This window comes from Oncorhynchus mykiss, chromosome 13, assembly GCF_057628025.1.
Source record: "Oncorhynchus mykiss isolate SJ-2025 chromosome 13, ASM5762802v1, whole genome shotgun sequence".
NCBI classification, from domain to species: Eukaryota; Metazoa; Chordata; class Actinopteri; order Salmoniformes; family Salmonidae; genus Oncorhynchus; species Oncorhynchus mykiss.
The window spans coordinates 76,918,430-76,936,623 of NC_143034.1; the positions used below are offsets into that span (position 1 = coordinate 76,918,430).

An 18,194-nucleotide genomic window follows, 5' to 3' on the forward strand; every position below is an offset into this window, starting at 1 on the left:
AAGCTAACACTCTCTCTCTCTCTCTGAACAACCAGAGAAACATATATATCAAGCTAACACTCTCTCTCTCTGAACAACCAGAGAAACATATATAGCAAGCTAACACTCTCTCTCTCTGAACAACCAGAGAAACATATATATCAAGCTAACACTCTCTCTCTCTCTCTCTGAACAACCAGAGAAACATATATAGCAAGCTAACACTCTCTCTCTCTCTCTCTGAACAACCAGATAAACATATATATCAAGCTAACACTCTCTCTCTCTCTCTCTCTCTCTCTGAACAACCAGAGAAACATATATATCAAGCTAACACTCTCTCTCTCTCTCTGAACAACCAGATAAACATATATATCAAGCTAACACTCTCTCTCTCTCTCTCTCTCTCTCTCTGAACAACCAGAGAAACATATATATCAAGCTAACACTCTCTCTCTCTCTCTGAACAACCAGATAAACATATATAGCAAGCTAACACTCTCTCTCTCTCTCTCTGAACAACCAGATAAACATATATATCAAGCTAACACTCTCTCTCTCTCTCTGAACAACCAGAGAAACATATATAGCAAGCTAACACTCTCTCTCTCTCTCTCTCTCTCTCTCTCTCTGAACAACCAGAGAAACATATATAGCAAGCTAACACTCTCTCTCTCTCTGAACAACCAGAGAAACATATATATCAAGCTAACACTCTCTCTCTCTCTGAACAACCAGAGAAACATATATATCAAGCTAACACTCTCTCTCTCTCTGAACAACCAGAGAAACATATATATCAAGCTAACACTCTTTCTCTGAACAACCAGGAGAGTCATTTCAGAACAGTCTCTCTGAACAACCAGGAGAGTCATTTCAGAACACAGGCTTCTCTGTGTGGTAGAGTGTCTGACAAGACAATATCCTGACACACACCTCATTAAAATATCTCATTTCCTCCTCCTTCATCTGCATCCCAAATGGTTCCCTATTTCACGCACTACTTTTCACGCACTACCCCTAGGGCCCTGGCCAGAAAGGCTCTGGGCAAAAGTAGTGAGGAATGAGTATCCTAGAGTAGCAATAACATCCTAGATGCCTCCTGCTGTTGTGCCACTTAAACTTGACCCCTCAGCTGCTCCAGGGTCACTGCCCTGCGGCCGGCCGGCGAGGTTGCGTGTGTGTGTGTGTTTGGGTGCATGTGTTTCTCCGGGAATGGGGTTTAAAGCAAAATATGAATTTCCATTATCTGAAAATGCACAATAAAGTCTTCTTCCTGCTCTCCTCTCATCCTCTCCTCCAGGCAGTAGGTTTTCTCCTGTGGATCGTCTGCTGGGCAGATGTGTTTTACTCTTTCTGGGAAAGAAGCCAACATGACAGCGGTGCCTCCTCCTCCACCCAGGCACCTGTTAATCTGGTTAGCCCCACCATGCTCGGCATCACTATGGTAACAACCAACACTGTTTATCTGGTTAGCCCCACCATGCTCGGCATCACTATGGTAAAAACCAACACTGTTTATCTGGTTAGCCCCACCATGCTCGGCATCACTATAGTAAAAACCAACACTGTGGGTGGTCGGCCTGTAAGGGTCTTAGCTGGGGGGGAGTGGTCGGCCTGTAAGGGTCTTAGCTGGGGGGGAGTGGTCGGCCTGTAAGGGTCTTAGCTGGGGGGGAGTGGTCGGCCTGTAAGGGTCTTAGCTGGGGGGGAGTGGTTGGCCTGTAAGGGTCTTAGCTGGGGGGGAGTGGTCGGCCTGTAAGGGTCCTAGCTGGGGAGGGAGTGGTCGGCCTGTAAGTATCTACCAGTACCCAGTATCTAGTGATTCAATATAATACTGTGTCTACCAGTACCCAGTATCTAGTGATTCAATATTATACTGTGTCTACCAGTACCCAGTATCTAGTGATTCAGTATAATACTGCCTACCAGTACCCAGTATCTAGTGATTCAATATAATACTGTGTCTACCAGTATCTAGTGATTCAGTATAATACTGTGTCTACCAGTACCCAGTATCTAGTGATTCAGTATAATACTGTCTACCAGTATCTAGTGATTCAATATAATACTCTGTCTACCAGTACCCAGTATCTAGTGATTCAGTATAATACTGTGTCTACCAGTACCCAGTATCTAGTGATTCAATATAATACTCTGTCTACCAGTACCCAGTATCTAGTGATTCAATATAATACTGTGTCTACCAGTACCCAGTATCTAGTGATTCAATATAATACTGTGTCTACCAGTACCCAGTATCTAGTGATTCAATATAATACTGTGTCTACCAGTACCCAGTATCTAGTGATTCAATATAATACTCTGTCTACCAGTACCCAGTATCTAGTGATTCAATATAATACTCTGTCTACCAGTACCCAGTATCTAGTGATTCAGTATAATACTGTCTACCAGTATCTAGTGATTCAGTATAATACTGTCTACCAGTATCTAGTGATTCAGTATAATACTGTCTACCAGTATCTAGTGATTCAGTATAATACTGTCTACCAGTACCTAGTGATTTAGTATAATACTGTCTACCAGTATCTAGTGATTTAGTATAATACTGTCTACCAGTATCTAGTACTCTGCTGCCTTGTCATAGTCCCAGTATGTAGTGATTCAATATAATACTCTGTCTACCAGTACCCAGTATCTAGTGATTCAATATAATACTCTGTCTACCAGTACCCAGTATCTAGTGATTTAGTATAATACTGTCTACCAGTACCCAGTATCTAGTGATTCAATATAATACTGTGTCTACCAGTACCCAGTATCTAGTGATTCAATATAATACTGTGTCTACCAGTACCCAGTATCTAGTGATTTAGTATAATACTGTCTACCAGTACCCAGTATCTAGTGATTCAATATAATACTCTGTCTACCAGTACCCAGTATCTAGTGATTTAGTATAATACTGTCTACCAGTACCCAGTATCTAGTGATTCAATATAATACTGTGTCTACCAGTACCCAGTATCTAGTGATTCAATATAATACTGTGTCTACCAGTACCCAGTATCTAGTGATTCAGTATAATACTGTCTACCAGTACCCAGTACTCTGCTGCCTTGTCATAGTCCCAGTATGTAGTGATTCAGTATAAATACTGTATGAATGTGGTCCGTAGGAGGAGTGGTTTTTATAGTGTTATTAACATCTGGGCATAATTAATACATGTTGGTAAGAGCATGGCGCTTGCAACAGCAAGGTTGCGGGTTCAATTCCCGCGAGGATCAAATGCATAATATTAAACGTGTGTGTACTCACAAGTGGTGTCAGATCTGAATGGGATGTGTGTGTGTGTGTGTGTGTGTGTGTGTGTGTGTGTGTGTGTGTGTGTGTGTGTGTGTGTGTGTGTGTGTATGTTCTAGTGTGTGTGTATGTGTGTATGTTCTAGTGTGTGTGTGTGTGTATATGTTGTTCTAATGTGTGTGTGTATATGTTGTTCTAATGTGTGTGTGTGTGTGTATATATGTTCTAATGTGTATATGTTGTTCTAATGTGTGTGTGTGTATATGTTGTTCTAATGTGTGTGTGTGTGTGTGTTGTTCTAATGTGTGTGTGTGTTCTCTCCCCAGCTGCTAGCCACCCTCCTGACTCAGTATGAGAGGTTAAAAGGAGTCCAGTCTTCAGGGGTGATGCTCAACTTCTGGCTGGTGGCCGTCCTCTGTGCTACCGTCACATTCAGATCCAAGATCATACAAGCCATCAACGAGGTGAGAGAACACCTTTATTTAACCAGGTAGGCTAGTTGAGAACACCTTTATTTAACCAGGTAGGCTAGTTGAGAACAAGGTCTCATTTACAACTGCGACCTGGCCAAGATAAAGCATAGCAGTGTGAACAGACAACACAGAGTTACACATGGAGTAAACAATTAAGTCAATAACACAGTAGAAAAAAAAAGGGGAGTCTATTACATTGTGTGCAAAAGGCATGAGGAGGTAGGCGAATAATTACAATTTTGCAGATTAACACTGGAGTGATAAATGATCAGATGGTCATGTACAGGTACAGACATAGGCTACCTCTTACTGTGGATTGTTCTAGAACTATAATTTGGAGTGATTTTGCTGCACAATGTTCCTGTGGATTGTTCTAGAACCATTATTTGGGGTGATTTTGTTACACAATGTTCCTGTGGATTGTTCTAGAACCATTATTTGATGTGATTTTGTTACACAATGTTCCTGTGGATTGTTCTAGAACCATTATTTGGTGTGATTTTGTTACACAACGTTCCTGTGGATTGTTCTAGAACTATTATTTGGTGTGATTTTGTTACACAACGTCCCTGTGGATTGTTCTAGAATCATAATGTGGTCAACAGTAATAGCCTATGCATTATGTTGATTCCTGCTATGGAACTCTCTGCCTGTCTCTGTTTGTTTGGCTGTCGGCTGCTGACTCACTTCTTCTCTCCGCTGTGACACGGAGGAGGTAGAGATGCATTCTGAGAAGCATAATCATATGACCGTTGCTCAAGATGCTACTGTGGGGGGGAAAATACAGTTCTCAAAACAACTACTGTTGTTGTAGTTACAGAGAGTCACAGCTTTCTGGGAGTTTTCCAAGTATTTCTCACCTCTTAGTGTTGTGTTCATGGCACCACTTTACAACAGGACTAGGCTGGAGTTAGTATGGTTCTGATGAACCCGCGGAGCCGAGCGGAGAGCGCCGGGCCTAGAGCTGGGAAGTTAGGCCTAGAGCTGGGAAGTTAGGCCTAGAGCTGGGAAGTTAGGCCTAGAGCTGGGAAGTTAGGCCTGGAGCTGGGAAGTTAGGCCTAGAGCTGGGAAGTTAGGCCTGGAGCTGGGAAGTTAGGCCTGGAGCTGGGAAGTCAGGCCTGGAGCTGGGAAGTCAGGCCTGGAGCTGGGAAGTCAGGCCTAGAGCTGGGAAGTTAGGCCTGGAGCTATGAAGTTAGGCCTAGAGCTGGGAAGTCAGGCCTGGAGCTGGGAAGTTAGGCCTAGAGCTGGGAAGTTAGGCCTGGAGCTGGGAAGTTAGGCCTGGAGCTGGGAAGTTAGGCCTGGAGCTGGGAAGTTAGGCCTGGAGCTGGGAAGTTAGGCCTGGAGCTGGGAAGTCAGGCCTGGAGCTGGGAAGTTAGGCCTGGAGCTATGAAGTTAGGCCTGGAGCTATGAAGTTAGGCCTGGAGCTGGGAAGTTAGGCCTGGAGCTGGGAAGTCAGGCCTGGAGCTGGGAAGTTAGGCCTAGAGCTGGGAAGTCAGGCCTAGAGCTGGGAAGTCAGGCCTAGAGCTGGGAAGTTCCTGTAGGACATTAGGCTAATCTATCTGTAAATATGATGTTGTTGCTAGATAGCTATGTACACTTAGCTAGATTACTAACTGTAAATATGATCTTGTTGCTAGATAGCCTTGTAGGCTAATTGATTAATCAATCTAGCAACAATATCATATTTACAGTTAGATTAGCCTACATGGCTATCTAGCAACAACATATTTACAGTTAGATTAGCCTACATGGCTATCTAGCGACAATATCATATTTACAGTTAGATTAGCCTACATGGCTATCTAGCGACAATATCATATTTACAGTTAGATTAGCCTACATGGCTATCTAGCGACAATATCATATTTACAGTTAGATTAGCCTACATGGCTATCTAGCGACAATATCATATTTACAGTTAGAGTAACTGTAACTGTCCATGAAAACAAAAAACAAATGTTGTTGAGGACTTTGTTGTTTATTGAGAAAAATAATTACATTTTTTTCGCGATGTTACTTTTTGTTACATATCGCCCAGCTCGAGCACCTCCCCCATGAATGATTTAATGTAATTGATCACTGATTTATCATTATTGCTAAAAAAAATTATGTTTATCGCGATATGGATTTCTGTCCACATCACCCAGTTCTAGTTCTGTGTGTGTCTGTGTGTAACAAGAAGAGTCCAGTCTTATTGCCAGTAAACTGTCTCAGACTTGGAGGTCTGTGAAAGAAAGGTATTTTTTTATTTCTTTTCTTCAATGACGGCCGAGGAACAGTGGGTTAACTGGTCTAGGAACAGTGGGTTAACTGGTCTAGGAACAGTGGGTTAACTGGTCTAGGAACAGGGGGTTAACTGGTCTAGGAACAGTGGATTAACTGGTCTAGGAACAGTGGGTTAACTGGCCTAGGAACAGTGGGTTAACTGGTCTAGGAACAGTGGGTTAACTGGTCTAGGAACAATGGGTTAACTGGTCTAGGAACAGTGGGTTAACTGGTCTAGGAACAGTGGGTTAACTGGCCTAGGAACAGTGGGTTAACTGGTCTAGGAACAGGGGGTTAACTGGTCTAGGAACAGTGGATTAACTGGTCTAGGAACAGTGGGTTAACTGGCCTAGGAACAGTGGGTTAACTGGTCTAGGAACAGTGGGTTAACTGGTCTAGGAACAATGGGTTAACTGGTCTAGGAACAGTGGGTTAACTGGTCTAGGAACAGTGGGTTAACTGGTCTAGGAACAGTGGGTTAACTGGTCTAGGAACAGTGGGTTAACTGGTCTAGGAACAATGGGTTAACTGGTCTAGGAACAGTGGGTTAACTGGTCTAGGAACAGTGGGTTAACTGGCCTAGGAACAGTGGGTTAACTGGTCTAGGAACAGGGGGTTAACTGGTCTAGGAACAGTGGGTTAACTGGTCTAGGAACAGTGGGTTAACTGGTCTAGGAACAGTGGGTTAACTGGTCTAGGAACAGTGGGTTAACTGGTCTAGGAACAGTGGGTTAACTGGTCTAGGAACAGTGGGTTAACTGGCCTAGGAACAGTGGGTTAACTGGTCTAGGAACAGTGGGTTAACTGGTCTAGGAACAGTGGGTTAACTGGTCTAGGAACAGTGGGTTAACTGGTCTAGGAACAGTGGGTTAACTGGTCTAGGAACAGTGGGTTAACTGGTCTAGGAACAGTGGGTTAACTGGTCTAGGAACAGTGGGTTAACTGGTCTAGGAACAGTGGGTTAACTGGTCTAGGAACAGTGGGTTAACTGGTCTAGGAACAGTGGGTTAACTGGTCTAGGAACAGTGGGTTAACTGGTCTAGGAACAGTGGGTTAACTGGTCTAGGAACAGTGGGTTAACTGGTCTAGGAACAGTGGGTTAACTGGTCTAGGAACAGTGGGTTAACTGGTCTAGGAACAGTGGGTTAACTGGTCTAGGAACAGTGGGTTAACTGGTCTAGGAACAGTGGGTTAACTGGTCTAGGAACAGTGGGTTAACTGGTCTAGGAACAGTGGGTTAACTGGTCTAGGAACAGTGGGTTAACTGGTCTAGGAACAGTGGGTTAACTGGTCTAGGAACAGTGGGTTAACTGGTCTAGGAACAGTGGGTTAACTGGTCTAGGAACAGTGGGTTAACTGGTCTAGGAACAGTGGGTTAACTGGTCTAGGAACAGTGGGTTAACTGGTCTAGGAACAGTGGGTTAACTGGTCTAGGAACAGTGGGTTAACTGGTCTAGGAACAGTGGGTTAACTGGTCTAGGAACAGTGGGTTAACTGGTCTAGGAACAGTGGGTTAACTGGTCTAGGAACAGTGGGTTAACTGGTCTAGGAACAGTGGGTTAACTGGTCTAGGAACAGTGGGTTAACTGGTCTAGGAACAGTGGGTTAACTGGTCTAGGAACAGTGGGTTAACTGGTCTAGGAACAGTGGGTTAACTGGTCTAGGAACAGTGGGTTAACTGGTCTAGGAACAGTGGGTTAACTGGTCTAGGAACAGTGGGTTAACTGGTCTAGGAACAGTGGGTTAACTGGTCTAGGAACAGTGGGTTAACTGGTCTAGGAACAGTGGGTTAACTGGCCTAGGAACAGTGGGTTAACTGGTCTAGGAACAGTGGGTTAACTGGTCTAGGAACAGTGGGTTAACTGGTCTAGGAACAGTGGGTTAACTGGTCTAGGAACAGTGGGTTAACTGGTCTAGGAACAGTGGGTTAACTGGTCTAGGAACAGTGGGTTAACTGGCCTAGGAACAGTGGGTTAACTGGCCTAGGAACAGTGGGTTAACTGGTCTAGGAACAGTGGGTTAACTGGTCTAGGAACAGTGGGTTAACTGGTCTAGGAACAGTGGGTTAACTGGTCTAGGAACAGTGGGTTAACTGGTCTAGGAACAGTGGGTTAACTGGTCTAGGAACAGTGGGTTAACTGGTCTAGGAACAGTGGGTTAACTGGTCTAGGAACAGTGGGTTAACTGGCCTAGGAACAGTGGGTTAACTGCCTGTTCAGGGGCAGAACAACAGATTGGTACCTTGTCAGCTCGGGGGTTTGAACTTGCAACCTTCCGGTTACTAGTCCAACGCTCTTGCCACCTCCACACTCTAACCACTAGGCTACCCTGCCACCTCTACACTCTAACCACTAGGCTACCCTGCCACCTCTACACTCTAACCACTAGGCTACCCTGCCACCTCTACACTCTAACCACTAGGCTACCCTGCCGCCTCTACACTCTAACCACTAGGCTACCCTGCCACCCCTACACTCTAACCACTAGGCTACCCTGCCACCACTAGGCTACCCTGCCGCCCCTACACTCTAACCACTAGGCTACCCTGCCGCCTCTACACTCTAACCACTAGGCTACCCTGCCACCTCTACACTCTAACCACTAGGCTACCCTGCCGCCTCTACACTCTAACCACTAGGCTACCCTGCCACCTCTACACTCTAACCACTAGGCTACCCTGCCGCCTCTACACTCTAACCACTAGACTCCCCTGCCACCTCTACACTCTAACCACTAGGCTACCCTGCCGCCCCTACACTCTAACCACTAGGCTACCCTGCCGCCTCTACACTCTAACCACTAGGCTACCCTGCCACCTCTACACTCTAACCACTAGGCTACCCTGCCACCTCTACACTCTAACCACTAGGCCACCCTGCCGCCTCTACACTCTAACCACTAGGCTACCGTGCCACCTCTACACTCTAACCACTAGGCTACCCTGCCGCCTCTACACTCTAACCACTAGGCTACCGTGCCACCTCTACACTCTAACCACTAGGCTTCCTGCCACCTCTACACTCTAACCACTAGGCTTCCTGCCACCTCTACACTCTAACCACTAGGCTACCCTGCCACCTCTACACTCTAACCACTAGGCTACCCTGCCGCCTCTACACTCTAACCACTAGGCTACCCTGCCACCTCTACACTCTAACCACTAGGCTACCCTGCCACCTCTACACTCTAACCACTAGGCTACCCTGCCACCACTAGGCTACCCTGCCACCTCTACACTCTAACCACTAGGCTACCCTGCCACCACTAGGCTACCTGCCACCTCTACACTCTAACCACTAGGCTACCTGCCGCCTCTACACTCTAACCACTAGGCTTCCTGCCACCTCTACACTCTAACCACTAGGCTACCCTGCCACCTCTACACTCTAACCACTAGGCTACCCTGCCACCACTAGGCTACCCTGCCACCTCTACACTCTAACCACTAGGCTACCCTGCCACCACTAGGCTACCTGCCACCTCCACACTCTAACCACTAGGCTACCCTGCCACCTCTACACTCTAACCACTAGGCTACCCTGCCACCTCTACACTCTAACCACTAGACTACCCTGCCACCTCTACACTCTAACCACTAGACTACCCTGCCGCCTCTACACTCTAACCACTAGGCTACCCTGCCACCTCTACACTCTAACCACTAGGCTACCCTGCCACCTCTACACTCTAACCACTAGGCTACCCTGCCGCCTCTACACTCTAACCACTAGGCTACCGTGCCACCTCTACACTCTAACCACTAGGCTTCCTGCCACCTCTACACTCTAACCACTAGGCTTCCTGCCACCTCTACACTCTAACCACTAGGCTACCCTGCCACCTCTACACTCTAACCACTAGGCTACCCTGCCGCCTCTACACTCTAACCACTAGGCTACCCTGCCACCTCTACACTCTAACCACTAGGCTACCCTGCCACCTCTACACTCTAACCACTAGGCTACCCTGCCACCACTAGGCTACCTGCCACCTCTACACTCTAACCACTAGGCTACCTGCCGCCTCTACACTCTAACCACTAGGCTTCCTGCCACCTCTACACTCTAACCACTAGGCTTCCTGCCACCTCTACACTCTAACCACTAGACTACCCTGCCGCCTCTACACTCTAACCACTAGGCTTCCTGCCACCTCTACACTCTAACCACTAGGCTACCCTGCCACCTCTACACTCTAACCACTAGGCTACCCTGCCGCCTCTACACTCTAACCACTAGGCTACCCTGCCACCTCTACACTCTAACCACTAGGCTACCCTGCCACCTCTACACTCTAACCACTAGGCTACCCTGCCACCACTAGGCTACCTGCCACCTCTACACTCTAACCACTAGGCTACCTGCCGCCTCTACACTCTAACCACTAGGCTTCCTGCCACCTCTACACTCTAACCACTAGGCTTCCTGCCACCTCTACACTCTAACCACTAGGCTACCCTGCCACCTCTACACTCTAACCACTAGGCTACCCTGCCACCTCTACACTCTAACCACTAGACTACCCTGCCACCTCTACACTCTAACCACTAGACTACCCTGCCGCCTCTACACTCTAACCACTAGGCTACCCTGCCACCTCTACACTCTAACCACTAGGCTACCCTGCCACCTCTACACTCTAACCACTAGGCTACCCTGCCACCTCTACACTCTAACCACTAGGCTACCCTGCCACCTCTACACTCTAACCACTAGGCTACCCTGCCACCTCTACACTCTAACCACTAGACTACCCTGCCGCCTCTACACTCTAACCACTAGGCTACCCTGCCACCTCTACACTCTAACCACTAGGCTACCCTGCCACCTCTACACTCTAACCACTAGACTACCCTGCCGCCTCTACACTCTAACCACTAGGCTACCCTGCCACCTCTACACTCTAACCACTAGGCTACCCTGCCACCTCTACACTCTAACCACTAGACTACCCTGCCGCCTCTACACTCTAACCACTAGGCTACCCTGCCACCTCTACACTCTAACCACTAGGCTACCCTGCCACCTCTACACTCTAACCACTAGGCTACCCTGCCACCTCTACACTCTAACCACTAGGCTACCCTGCCACCTCTACACTCTAACCACTAGGCTACCCTGCCACCTCTACACTCTAACCACTAGACTACCCTGCCGCCTCTACACTCTAACCACTAGGCTACCCTGCCACCTCTACACTCTAACCACTAGACTACCCTGCCACCTCTACACTCTAACCACTAGGCTTCCTGCCACTTCTACACTCTAACCACTAGGCTACCCTGCCACCTCTACACTCTAACCACTAGGCTACCCTGCCACCTCTACACTCTAACCACTAGGCTACCTATGAAATAAAGGTATTTTTTTAACAGTGTTTCCATATGTTTCCTCCCAGCCGTCGATGGTGTGTGTGTTCAGATACACAACCTTCTACATCTACTACACACTGCTGCTCATCTCTCTGCTCCTGTCAGCCCTCTCAGACCAGCCTCCTCTCTTCTCAGAGGCATCCAAAGACGCTGTGAGTACACACACACACACACACACACACACAGACAGACAGACACACATACACAGAGACACAGAGACACAGAGAACACACACACAGAGAGACACACACACACACACAGAGACACACACACACACACACACAGAGAGAGACACACACACACACACACACACACTGCACTCTGTCTCTCTGGGTGTTTTTGTTATGTCTCTGCGTGTCGGCACATTGTGTTTGTAGAAATTAGTGCATGCTGTGTGTGTGTGTTTAGCTGTGTGTGTGCTTGTATGAGTGCTTGCTGTGTCAAACAGTAAATGTTGTGTGACTGTGAGAAGTGTGTGTGGATATTGCTGTGTGTGTTAAGTGAATGCCAGCTGTGTGTGTTATTGTGCTAGCAACAGGTTAACCAGTTCCCAGGATTGGTTCTCTTGTGTTATTGTGCTAGCAACAGGTTTACCAGTTCCCAGGATTGGTTCTCTTGTGTTATTGTGCTAGCAACAGGTTTACCAGTTCCCAGGATTGGTTCTCTTGTGTTATTGTGCTAGCAACAGGTTTACCAGTTCCCAGGATTGGTTCTCTTGTGTTATTGTTCCACTCCCACAACAGAGACAGTCCAGAGATCAATAACGACATGGATACAGGCTTCCCTGTTAACAGTCTCACAAAGGAACAGTCAGACCTTCCAGAGATCAGTAACAACATGGAAAGTGTGTGTGTGTGTGTGCATTGTGTGTGTGTGTGTGTGCATTGTGTGTGCATTGTGTGTGCATTGTGTGTGCATTGTGTGTGTGTGCAGTGTGTGTGTGTGTGTGTGTGTGTGTGTGTGTGTGTGTGTGTGTGTGTGCGTGTGTGTTGAGGGTAACGTGTTTCAGTCTAATTACTTTCACGAGTAACTAAATAATATTACGAGTTGCTGTATTCAAATATTGGAATATTGTTCGTTACTTTTTTCTAGTGACACACTCGCGGTTTCCTCAATGATCCTTGAGCGAGTGGAGAAAGTCCAGACAGCTGGCCATAGAAATGGATAAAGTGCTCACCCCTGATCTTTGCTATTGATCGCTTCTGTGATAGAACAGCCCCATAGAGGGCTTCACCGTCTAGCTAGCCATCTCTATGCTGTGGTCGCACTGGCAGCTGGAGAGAAAGATGTTTTGAACGAACAAGAAATCTGTACAGAGGTTTAGTTTATATGTTAAGCTGTGCAAGATAACATCCCTTTTAATAGGCCTGACACATCAGTATAGACTAAAGGGAGTTTTACTAACAGAAAACAATCTATTCCTACCTTTGTTTTCGTTAGTGTGTCTTTCTCAGCCGGAGGGAACACATTGTGTTTACTTGACGGCTACCTACACAACTAGCTAGAACAAAGTGTTAATAAGATAAATTCATTAAAAAGACTTAAAAGAAATACAAATAAAAGTTGTTCAGACAGCAGACCCTCTGAAATTACTCCCCCCGTCCCACCGTCCCCGTCCCCGTCCTCCCCCCATTCCTTTCCCCGTCCCCCGTCCCCGTCCTCCCCCCATTCCTTTCCCCGTCCCCATCCCCCCCGTCCCCCTCCCCGTCCCAAATGAACCATGATCAAGAAATGATCAATCAAATAGCCTTGTCTTCTCTTTAATGTTGTATGCCTATTCATATAGTTTGTACATTATCATTAAACATTATCATAAGGCATTATATAAAGACAGGCTTTCAATTTCATGATCAATGCATTGGCAAATGGCTGCGGTAATTAAGGATTATCAATTGGGATAATTTGTGTGCTATCAAGCCAAAAGAGGATAAATTTTTTTAATGAATTGATTTCGATGGTTGATTAGACTTGTGCGGTATCCAGATTGTCTTTAATACCGACTTTGTGCCATCCCGGGATATTCGGTAATACCGGCACTGAACACGAGGCGCTATTTTTTTAAACCCCACTGAGCCTCTGTAATCTGAAAGGTTAGCAATGCTAACAAGTACATGTTAAATCCCCCCAGTGATCCTCTGTAATCTGAAAGGTTAGCAATGCTAACAAGTACAGTGGGGCAAAAAAAGTATTTAGTCAGCCACCAATTGTGCAAGTTCTCCCACTTAAAAAGATGAGAGAGGCCTGTAATTTTCATCATAGGTACACTTCAACTATGACAGACAAAATGAGGAAAAAAAATCCAGAAAATCACATTGTAAGATTTTTTATGAATTTATTTGCAAATTATAGTGGAAAATAAGTATCTAATTAAGAGAAAGTTAGAAAGGGTGCATGTTGTGGGTGTGCGCCCATGTGTGTGTCTGTTCTTGCGTGTGTGTGTGTGTGTGTGTGCGTCCGTTCGTGCGTGTGTGTGTGTGTGTTTTCTAACTGTGTGTTCCATCTCCTGCCGGTTACAGAATCCCTGTCCTGAGATCGGAGCTTCCTTTCTGTCCAGAATCAGCTTCTGGTGGATCACTGGGTGAGCTGTTAGGAAATAAAAATATATATTTTAAAATAACCTTTGGCATGGTCTAATTGACTCAACAACCAAAAACACATCTATATTTAGCTTTCTTAATGAACCGGAGAAAATCAATAGTCATTTCTGGTTGTTTATGGAAGTTAGCTGGCGAACTCATTGATCCTGGGTTGTAGGATACCCCTCTGGAAACAGCAGGCGTGAGTTTCTGTTTCTACAGGAAGTGTTAGTGCTGACTGTTTCCTTCCTTTCTTCCTTCCTTCTGTTTCTCTGTGTGTTTCTCTCTGTGTGTGTTTCACTGTGTGTTTCTCTCTCTTTTTCTCTCTGTGTCTCTCTCTCTCTGTCTCTCTCTCTCTGTCTCTCTCTCTGTGTGTGTCTCTCTGTGTTTCTCTCTCTCCCTCTCGCTCATTTTTCTATCTCCCCCTCTCCTCCAGTCTGATAGTAACAGGTTATAAGCGTCCGTTAGAACAGAAGGATCTGTGGTGTCTGAACTCAGAGGACCGCTCCCAGAGGGTCGTCCCTCAGCTCGTACGACGCTGGAACAACGAGTGCCTGAAGGTCAAAAGGTCAGGAGAACCCACCAGGAACCACACACCTCCACACACGCGTACTTGCACATCATGGCGCGTTTGCACTCGGGCAAGGTCAAAAGGTCATGTTCATCAGGGCACATCGTAGCAAAACGTTCAAAGAAGGAAAACAAGCTAAATAACTCCTTCTCTTCCCCTCCCTCCCTTTCTCCCAGACCGGAGGAGAAGACTCTGTACTCTCCTAAGAAGGCTCCTCGGGGAGAGAGGAAGGAGGGTGTCCCCGTAGAGGAGTCAGAGATCCTGATTATGAAGACACCCCAGAAGACGAGAGAACCCTCTCTGTTCTGGGCCCTCTGTCTCACCTTCGGACCCTACTTCCTCATCTCTTCTCTCTACAAGATCATCCAGGACATTCTCATGTTCGTGGGGCCGAATATACTCAGGTAGGTGAGATACTCTCGTCTGGTCTTCTCTTCTAGTGGGGGGGGGGTTGTTGTAGGTGTTTCTCTTCTAGTGAGGGGGGGGGGGGGGGGTAGTTGTAGGTGTTTCTGTTCTAGTGGGGGGGGGTAGTTGTAGGTGTTTCTGTTCTAGTGGGGAGGGGTAGTTGTAGGTGTTTCTGTTCTAGTGGGGGGGGGGGGGGTAGTTGTAGGTGTTTCTGTTCTAGTGGGGGGGGGGGGGTAGTTGTAGGTGTTTCTGTTCTAGTGGGGGGGGAGGGGTAGTTGTAGGTGTTTCTGTTCTAGTGGGGGGGGAGGGGTAGTTGTAGGTGTTTCTGTTCTAGTGGGGGGGGGGTAGTTGTAGGTGTTTCTCTTCTAGTGGGGAGGGGGGGGGTAGTTGTAGGTGTTTCTGTTCTAGTGGGGGGGGGGTAGTTGTAGGTGTTTCTGTTCTAGTGGGGGGGGGGGGTAGTTGTAGGTGTTTCTGTTCTAGTGGGGGGGGGTAGTTGTAGGTGTTTCTGTTCTAGTGGGGAGGGGTAGTTGTAGGTGTTTCTGTTCTAGTGGGGGGGGGGGGTAGTTGTAGGTGTTTCTGTTCTAGTGGGGGGGGGGGGGGGTAGTTGTAGGTGTTTCTCTTCTAGTGGGGGGAGAGGTAGTTGTAGGTGTTTCTGTTCTAGTGGGGGGGGTAGTTGTAGGTGTTTCTGTTCTAGTGGGGGGGGGGGGTAGTTGTAGGTGTTTCTGTTCTAGTGGGGGGGGGGGGGGTAGTTGTAGGTGTTTCTGTTCTAGTGGGGGGGGAGGGGTAGTTGTAGGTGTTTCTGTTCTAGTGTGGGGAGGGGGTAGTTGTAGGTGTTTCTGTTCTAGTGGGGGGGGGGGGTAGTTGTAGGTGTTTCTGTTCTAGTGGGGGGGGGGGGGGGTAGTTGTAGGTGTTTCTCTTCTAGTGTGGGGAGGGGTAGTTGTAGGTGTTTCTGTTCTAGTGGGGGGGGGGGGGGGGTAGTTGTAGGTGTTTCTGTTCTAGTGGGGGGGGGGGGGTAGTTGTAGGTGTTTCTGTTCTAGTGGGGGGGGGGGGGTAGTTGTAGGTGTTTCTGTTCTAGTGGGGGGGAGGGGTAGTTGTAGGTGTTTCTGTTCTAGTGGGGGGGGAGGGGTAGTTGTAGGTGTTTCTCTTCTAGTGGGGAGGGGTAGTTGTAGGTGTTTCTGTTCTAGTGGGGGGGGGGGGTAGTTGTAGGTGTTTCTGTTCTAGTTGGGGGGGGGGGGGTAGTTGTAGGTGTTTCTCTTCTAGTGTGGGGAGGGGTAGTTGTAGGTGTTTCTGTTCTAGTGGGGGGGGGGGGTAGTTGTAGGTGTTTCTGTTCTAGTGGGGGGGGGGGTAGTTGTAGGTGTTTCTGTTCTAGTGGGGGGGGGGGTAGTTGTAGGTGTTTCTGTTCTAGTGGGGGGGGGGGGGTAGTTGTAGGTGTTTCTGTTCTAGTGGGGAGGGGTAGTTGTAGGTGTTTCTGTTCTAGTGGGGGGGGGGGGGTAGTTGTAGGTGTTTCTCTTCTAGTGGGGGGAGGGGTAGTTGTAGGTGTTTCTGTTCTAGTGTGGGGAGGGGTAGTTGTAGGTGTTTCTGTTCTAGTGGGGGGGGGTAGTTGTAGGTGTTTCTGTTCTAGTGGGGGGGGGGGTATTTGTAGGTGTTTCTGTTCTAGTGTGGGGGGGGGGGGTAATTTTAATTGGCTGTCCATCACCATCTATCTCTGTCCATCACCATCTATCTCTGTCCATCACCATCTATCTCTGTCCATCACCATCTATCTCTGTCCATCACCATCTATCTCTGTCCATCACCATCTATCTCTGTCCATCACCATCTATCTCTGTCCATCACCATCTATCCTGAGCCCTTAGATCCGCCCGCTACATTGTGGACTTCAGAGCGCGAGCAGCTCAAGTGATTGGTGCTGTGTTCACTTGCCAGTCGGAACTGGGAAACTCTGACATTTACGACTTGCTAACTGGTTGAGCGTCAGAAAATTCTAAAGTGAACTAAGAAAATGTAGTCATCTTAGAAATAGTTTTCAAACTGTATTTCCCCCCCCCCCCCCTGAACTCAGAATCAAGTGGGCTTCCACTAATATGTTCAATGTGATATATACATATATTTTGTTTGCCGATTTTCAAAAATGTTCCGGAACCCTTTTCAAGTTCCACTTTGTGGCACGGTGTTACCAGGCTCTACGGGCCAGCAATCCAAGCCTGGGGACGAGGTGCTCAGGCACCTGGTGTTGTTAGGTTAGCGTTGTTTCTGTTGCACACGTGATGGAGTTTGCAAAACAAATGCCTGATAGATTGATGCAAATCGTCATGATTCTGCCCGGTACTTAACTTTTTAATTGAGAGGGTTTTTTTTTTTGGTAAAGCCTTTCCGTTTACCTAAAGACGGTTATCGTTAGCATCGCTAACGGCTACACAAAGTGGTGGACAATACGCGGAACACACACACACAGACACACACACACACACACACACACACAGACACACAGACACACAGACACACACACACACACACACACAGACACACACACACACACACACACACACAGACAGACAGACAGACAGACAGACAGACAGACAGACAGACAGACAGACAGACAGACAGACAGACAGACAGACAGACAGACAGACAGACAGACAGACAGACAGACAGACACACCCACACACAGACACACCCACACACAGACACACCCACACACCCACACACACACACACACACACACAGACGGTCATTCCCGTGCCGTTGCCTCTGCAGGAAGTTTCAGGGAATACGAGCCACTGATGCATTCTGTTCATGTCTTACAATAAACTTTTTGTTTCTAATAAGTTCAAAACATTTAGTTAATTTCCGAACGTCCAAACATATTTGATAGAAGAACCGAAAGTAAGTCATTCTAATACAGGACGGTTTTTCCAAGATATAATATCAAAAAAGTACTGTAGTTTGGGTACAACGTGCAACACTAGACCTCTCTTTCTCCCGCTCAGGCTGTATAGATGTTTGAGCTGTCTTGCTGTGTTCATGTCCTCTTGTCATTTCAGCCTGTTTGACCTGTCTTGCTGTGTTCATGTCCTCTTGTCATTTCAGCCTGTTTGACCTGTCTTGCTGTGTTCATGTCCTCTTGTCATTTCAGCCTGTATAGATGTTTGACCTGTCTTGCTGTGTTCATGTGCTCTTGTCATTTCAGCCTGTATAGATGTTTGAGCTGTCTTGCTGTGTTCATGTGCTCTTGTCATTTCAGCCTGTTTGACCTGTCTTGCTGTGTTCATGTCCTCTTGTCATTTCAG

General features: G+C 47.1%; 1 protein-coding gene across 9 annotated transcripts in view; it reads left to right on the forward strand.

Annotated features, from left to right (window-relative positions):
- Nucleotides 1-18,194, forward strand: part of abcc1 (ATP binding cassette subfamily C member 1 (ABCC1 blood group)) — a 75,779-nt gene that overhangs the window by 8,424 nt on the left and 49,161 nt on the right. For 7 of the 9 annotated variants that reach the window (XM_090197751.1, XM_090197749.1, XM_090197750.1 and 4 more), the window contains exons 3-8: nucleotides 1,283-1,426; nucleotides 3,570-3,707; nucleotides 11,379-11,504; nucleotides 13,869-13,930; nucleotides 14,365-14,496; nucleotides 14,676-14,903. In XM_090197751.1, the coding sequence (XP_090053877.1) occupies nucleotides 1,283-1,426; nucleotides 3,570-3,707; nucleotides 11,379-11,504; nucleotides 13,869-13,930; nucleotides 14,365-14,496; nucleotides 14,676-14,903 (830 nt within the window). The other 2 variants (XM_090197752.1, XM_090197753.1) reach the window with 1 other exon arrangement.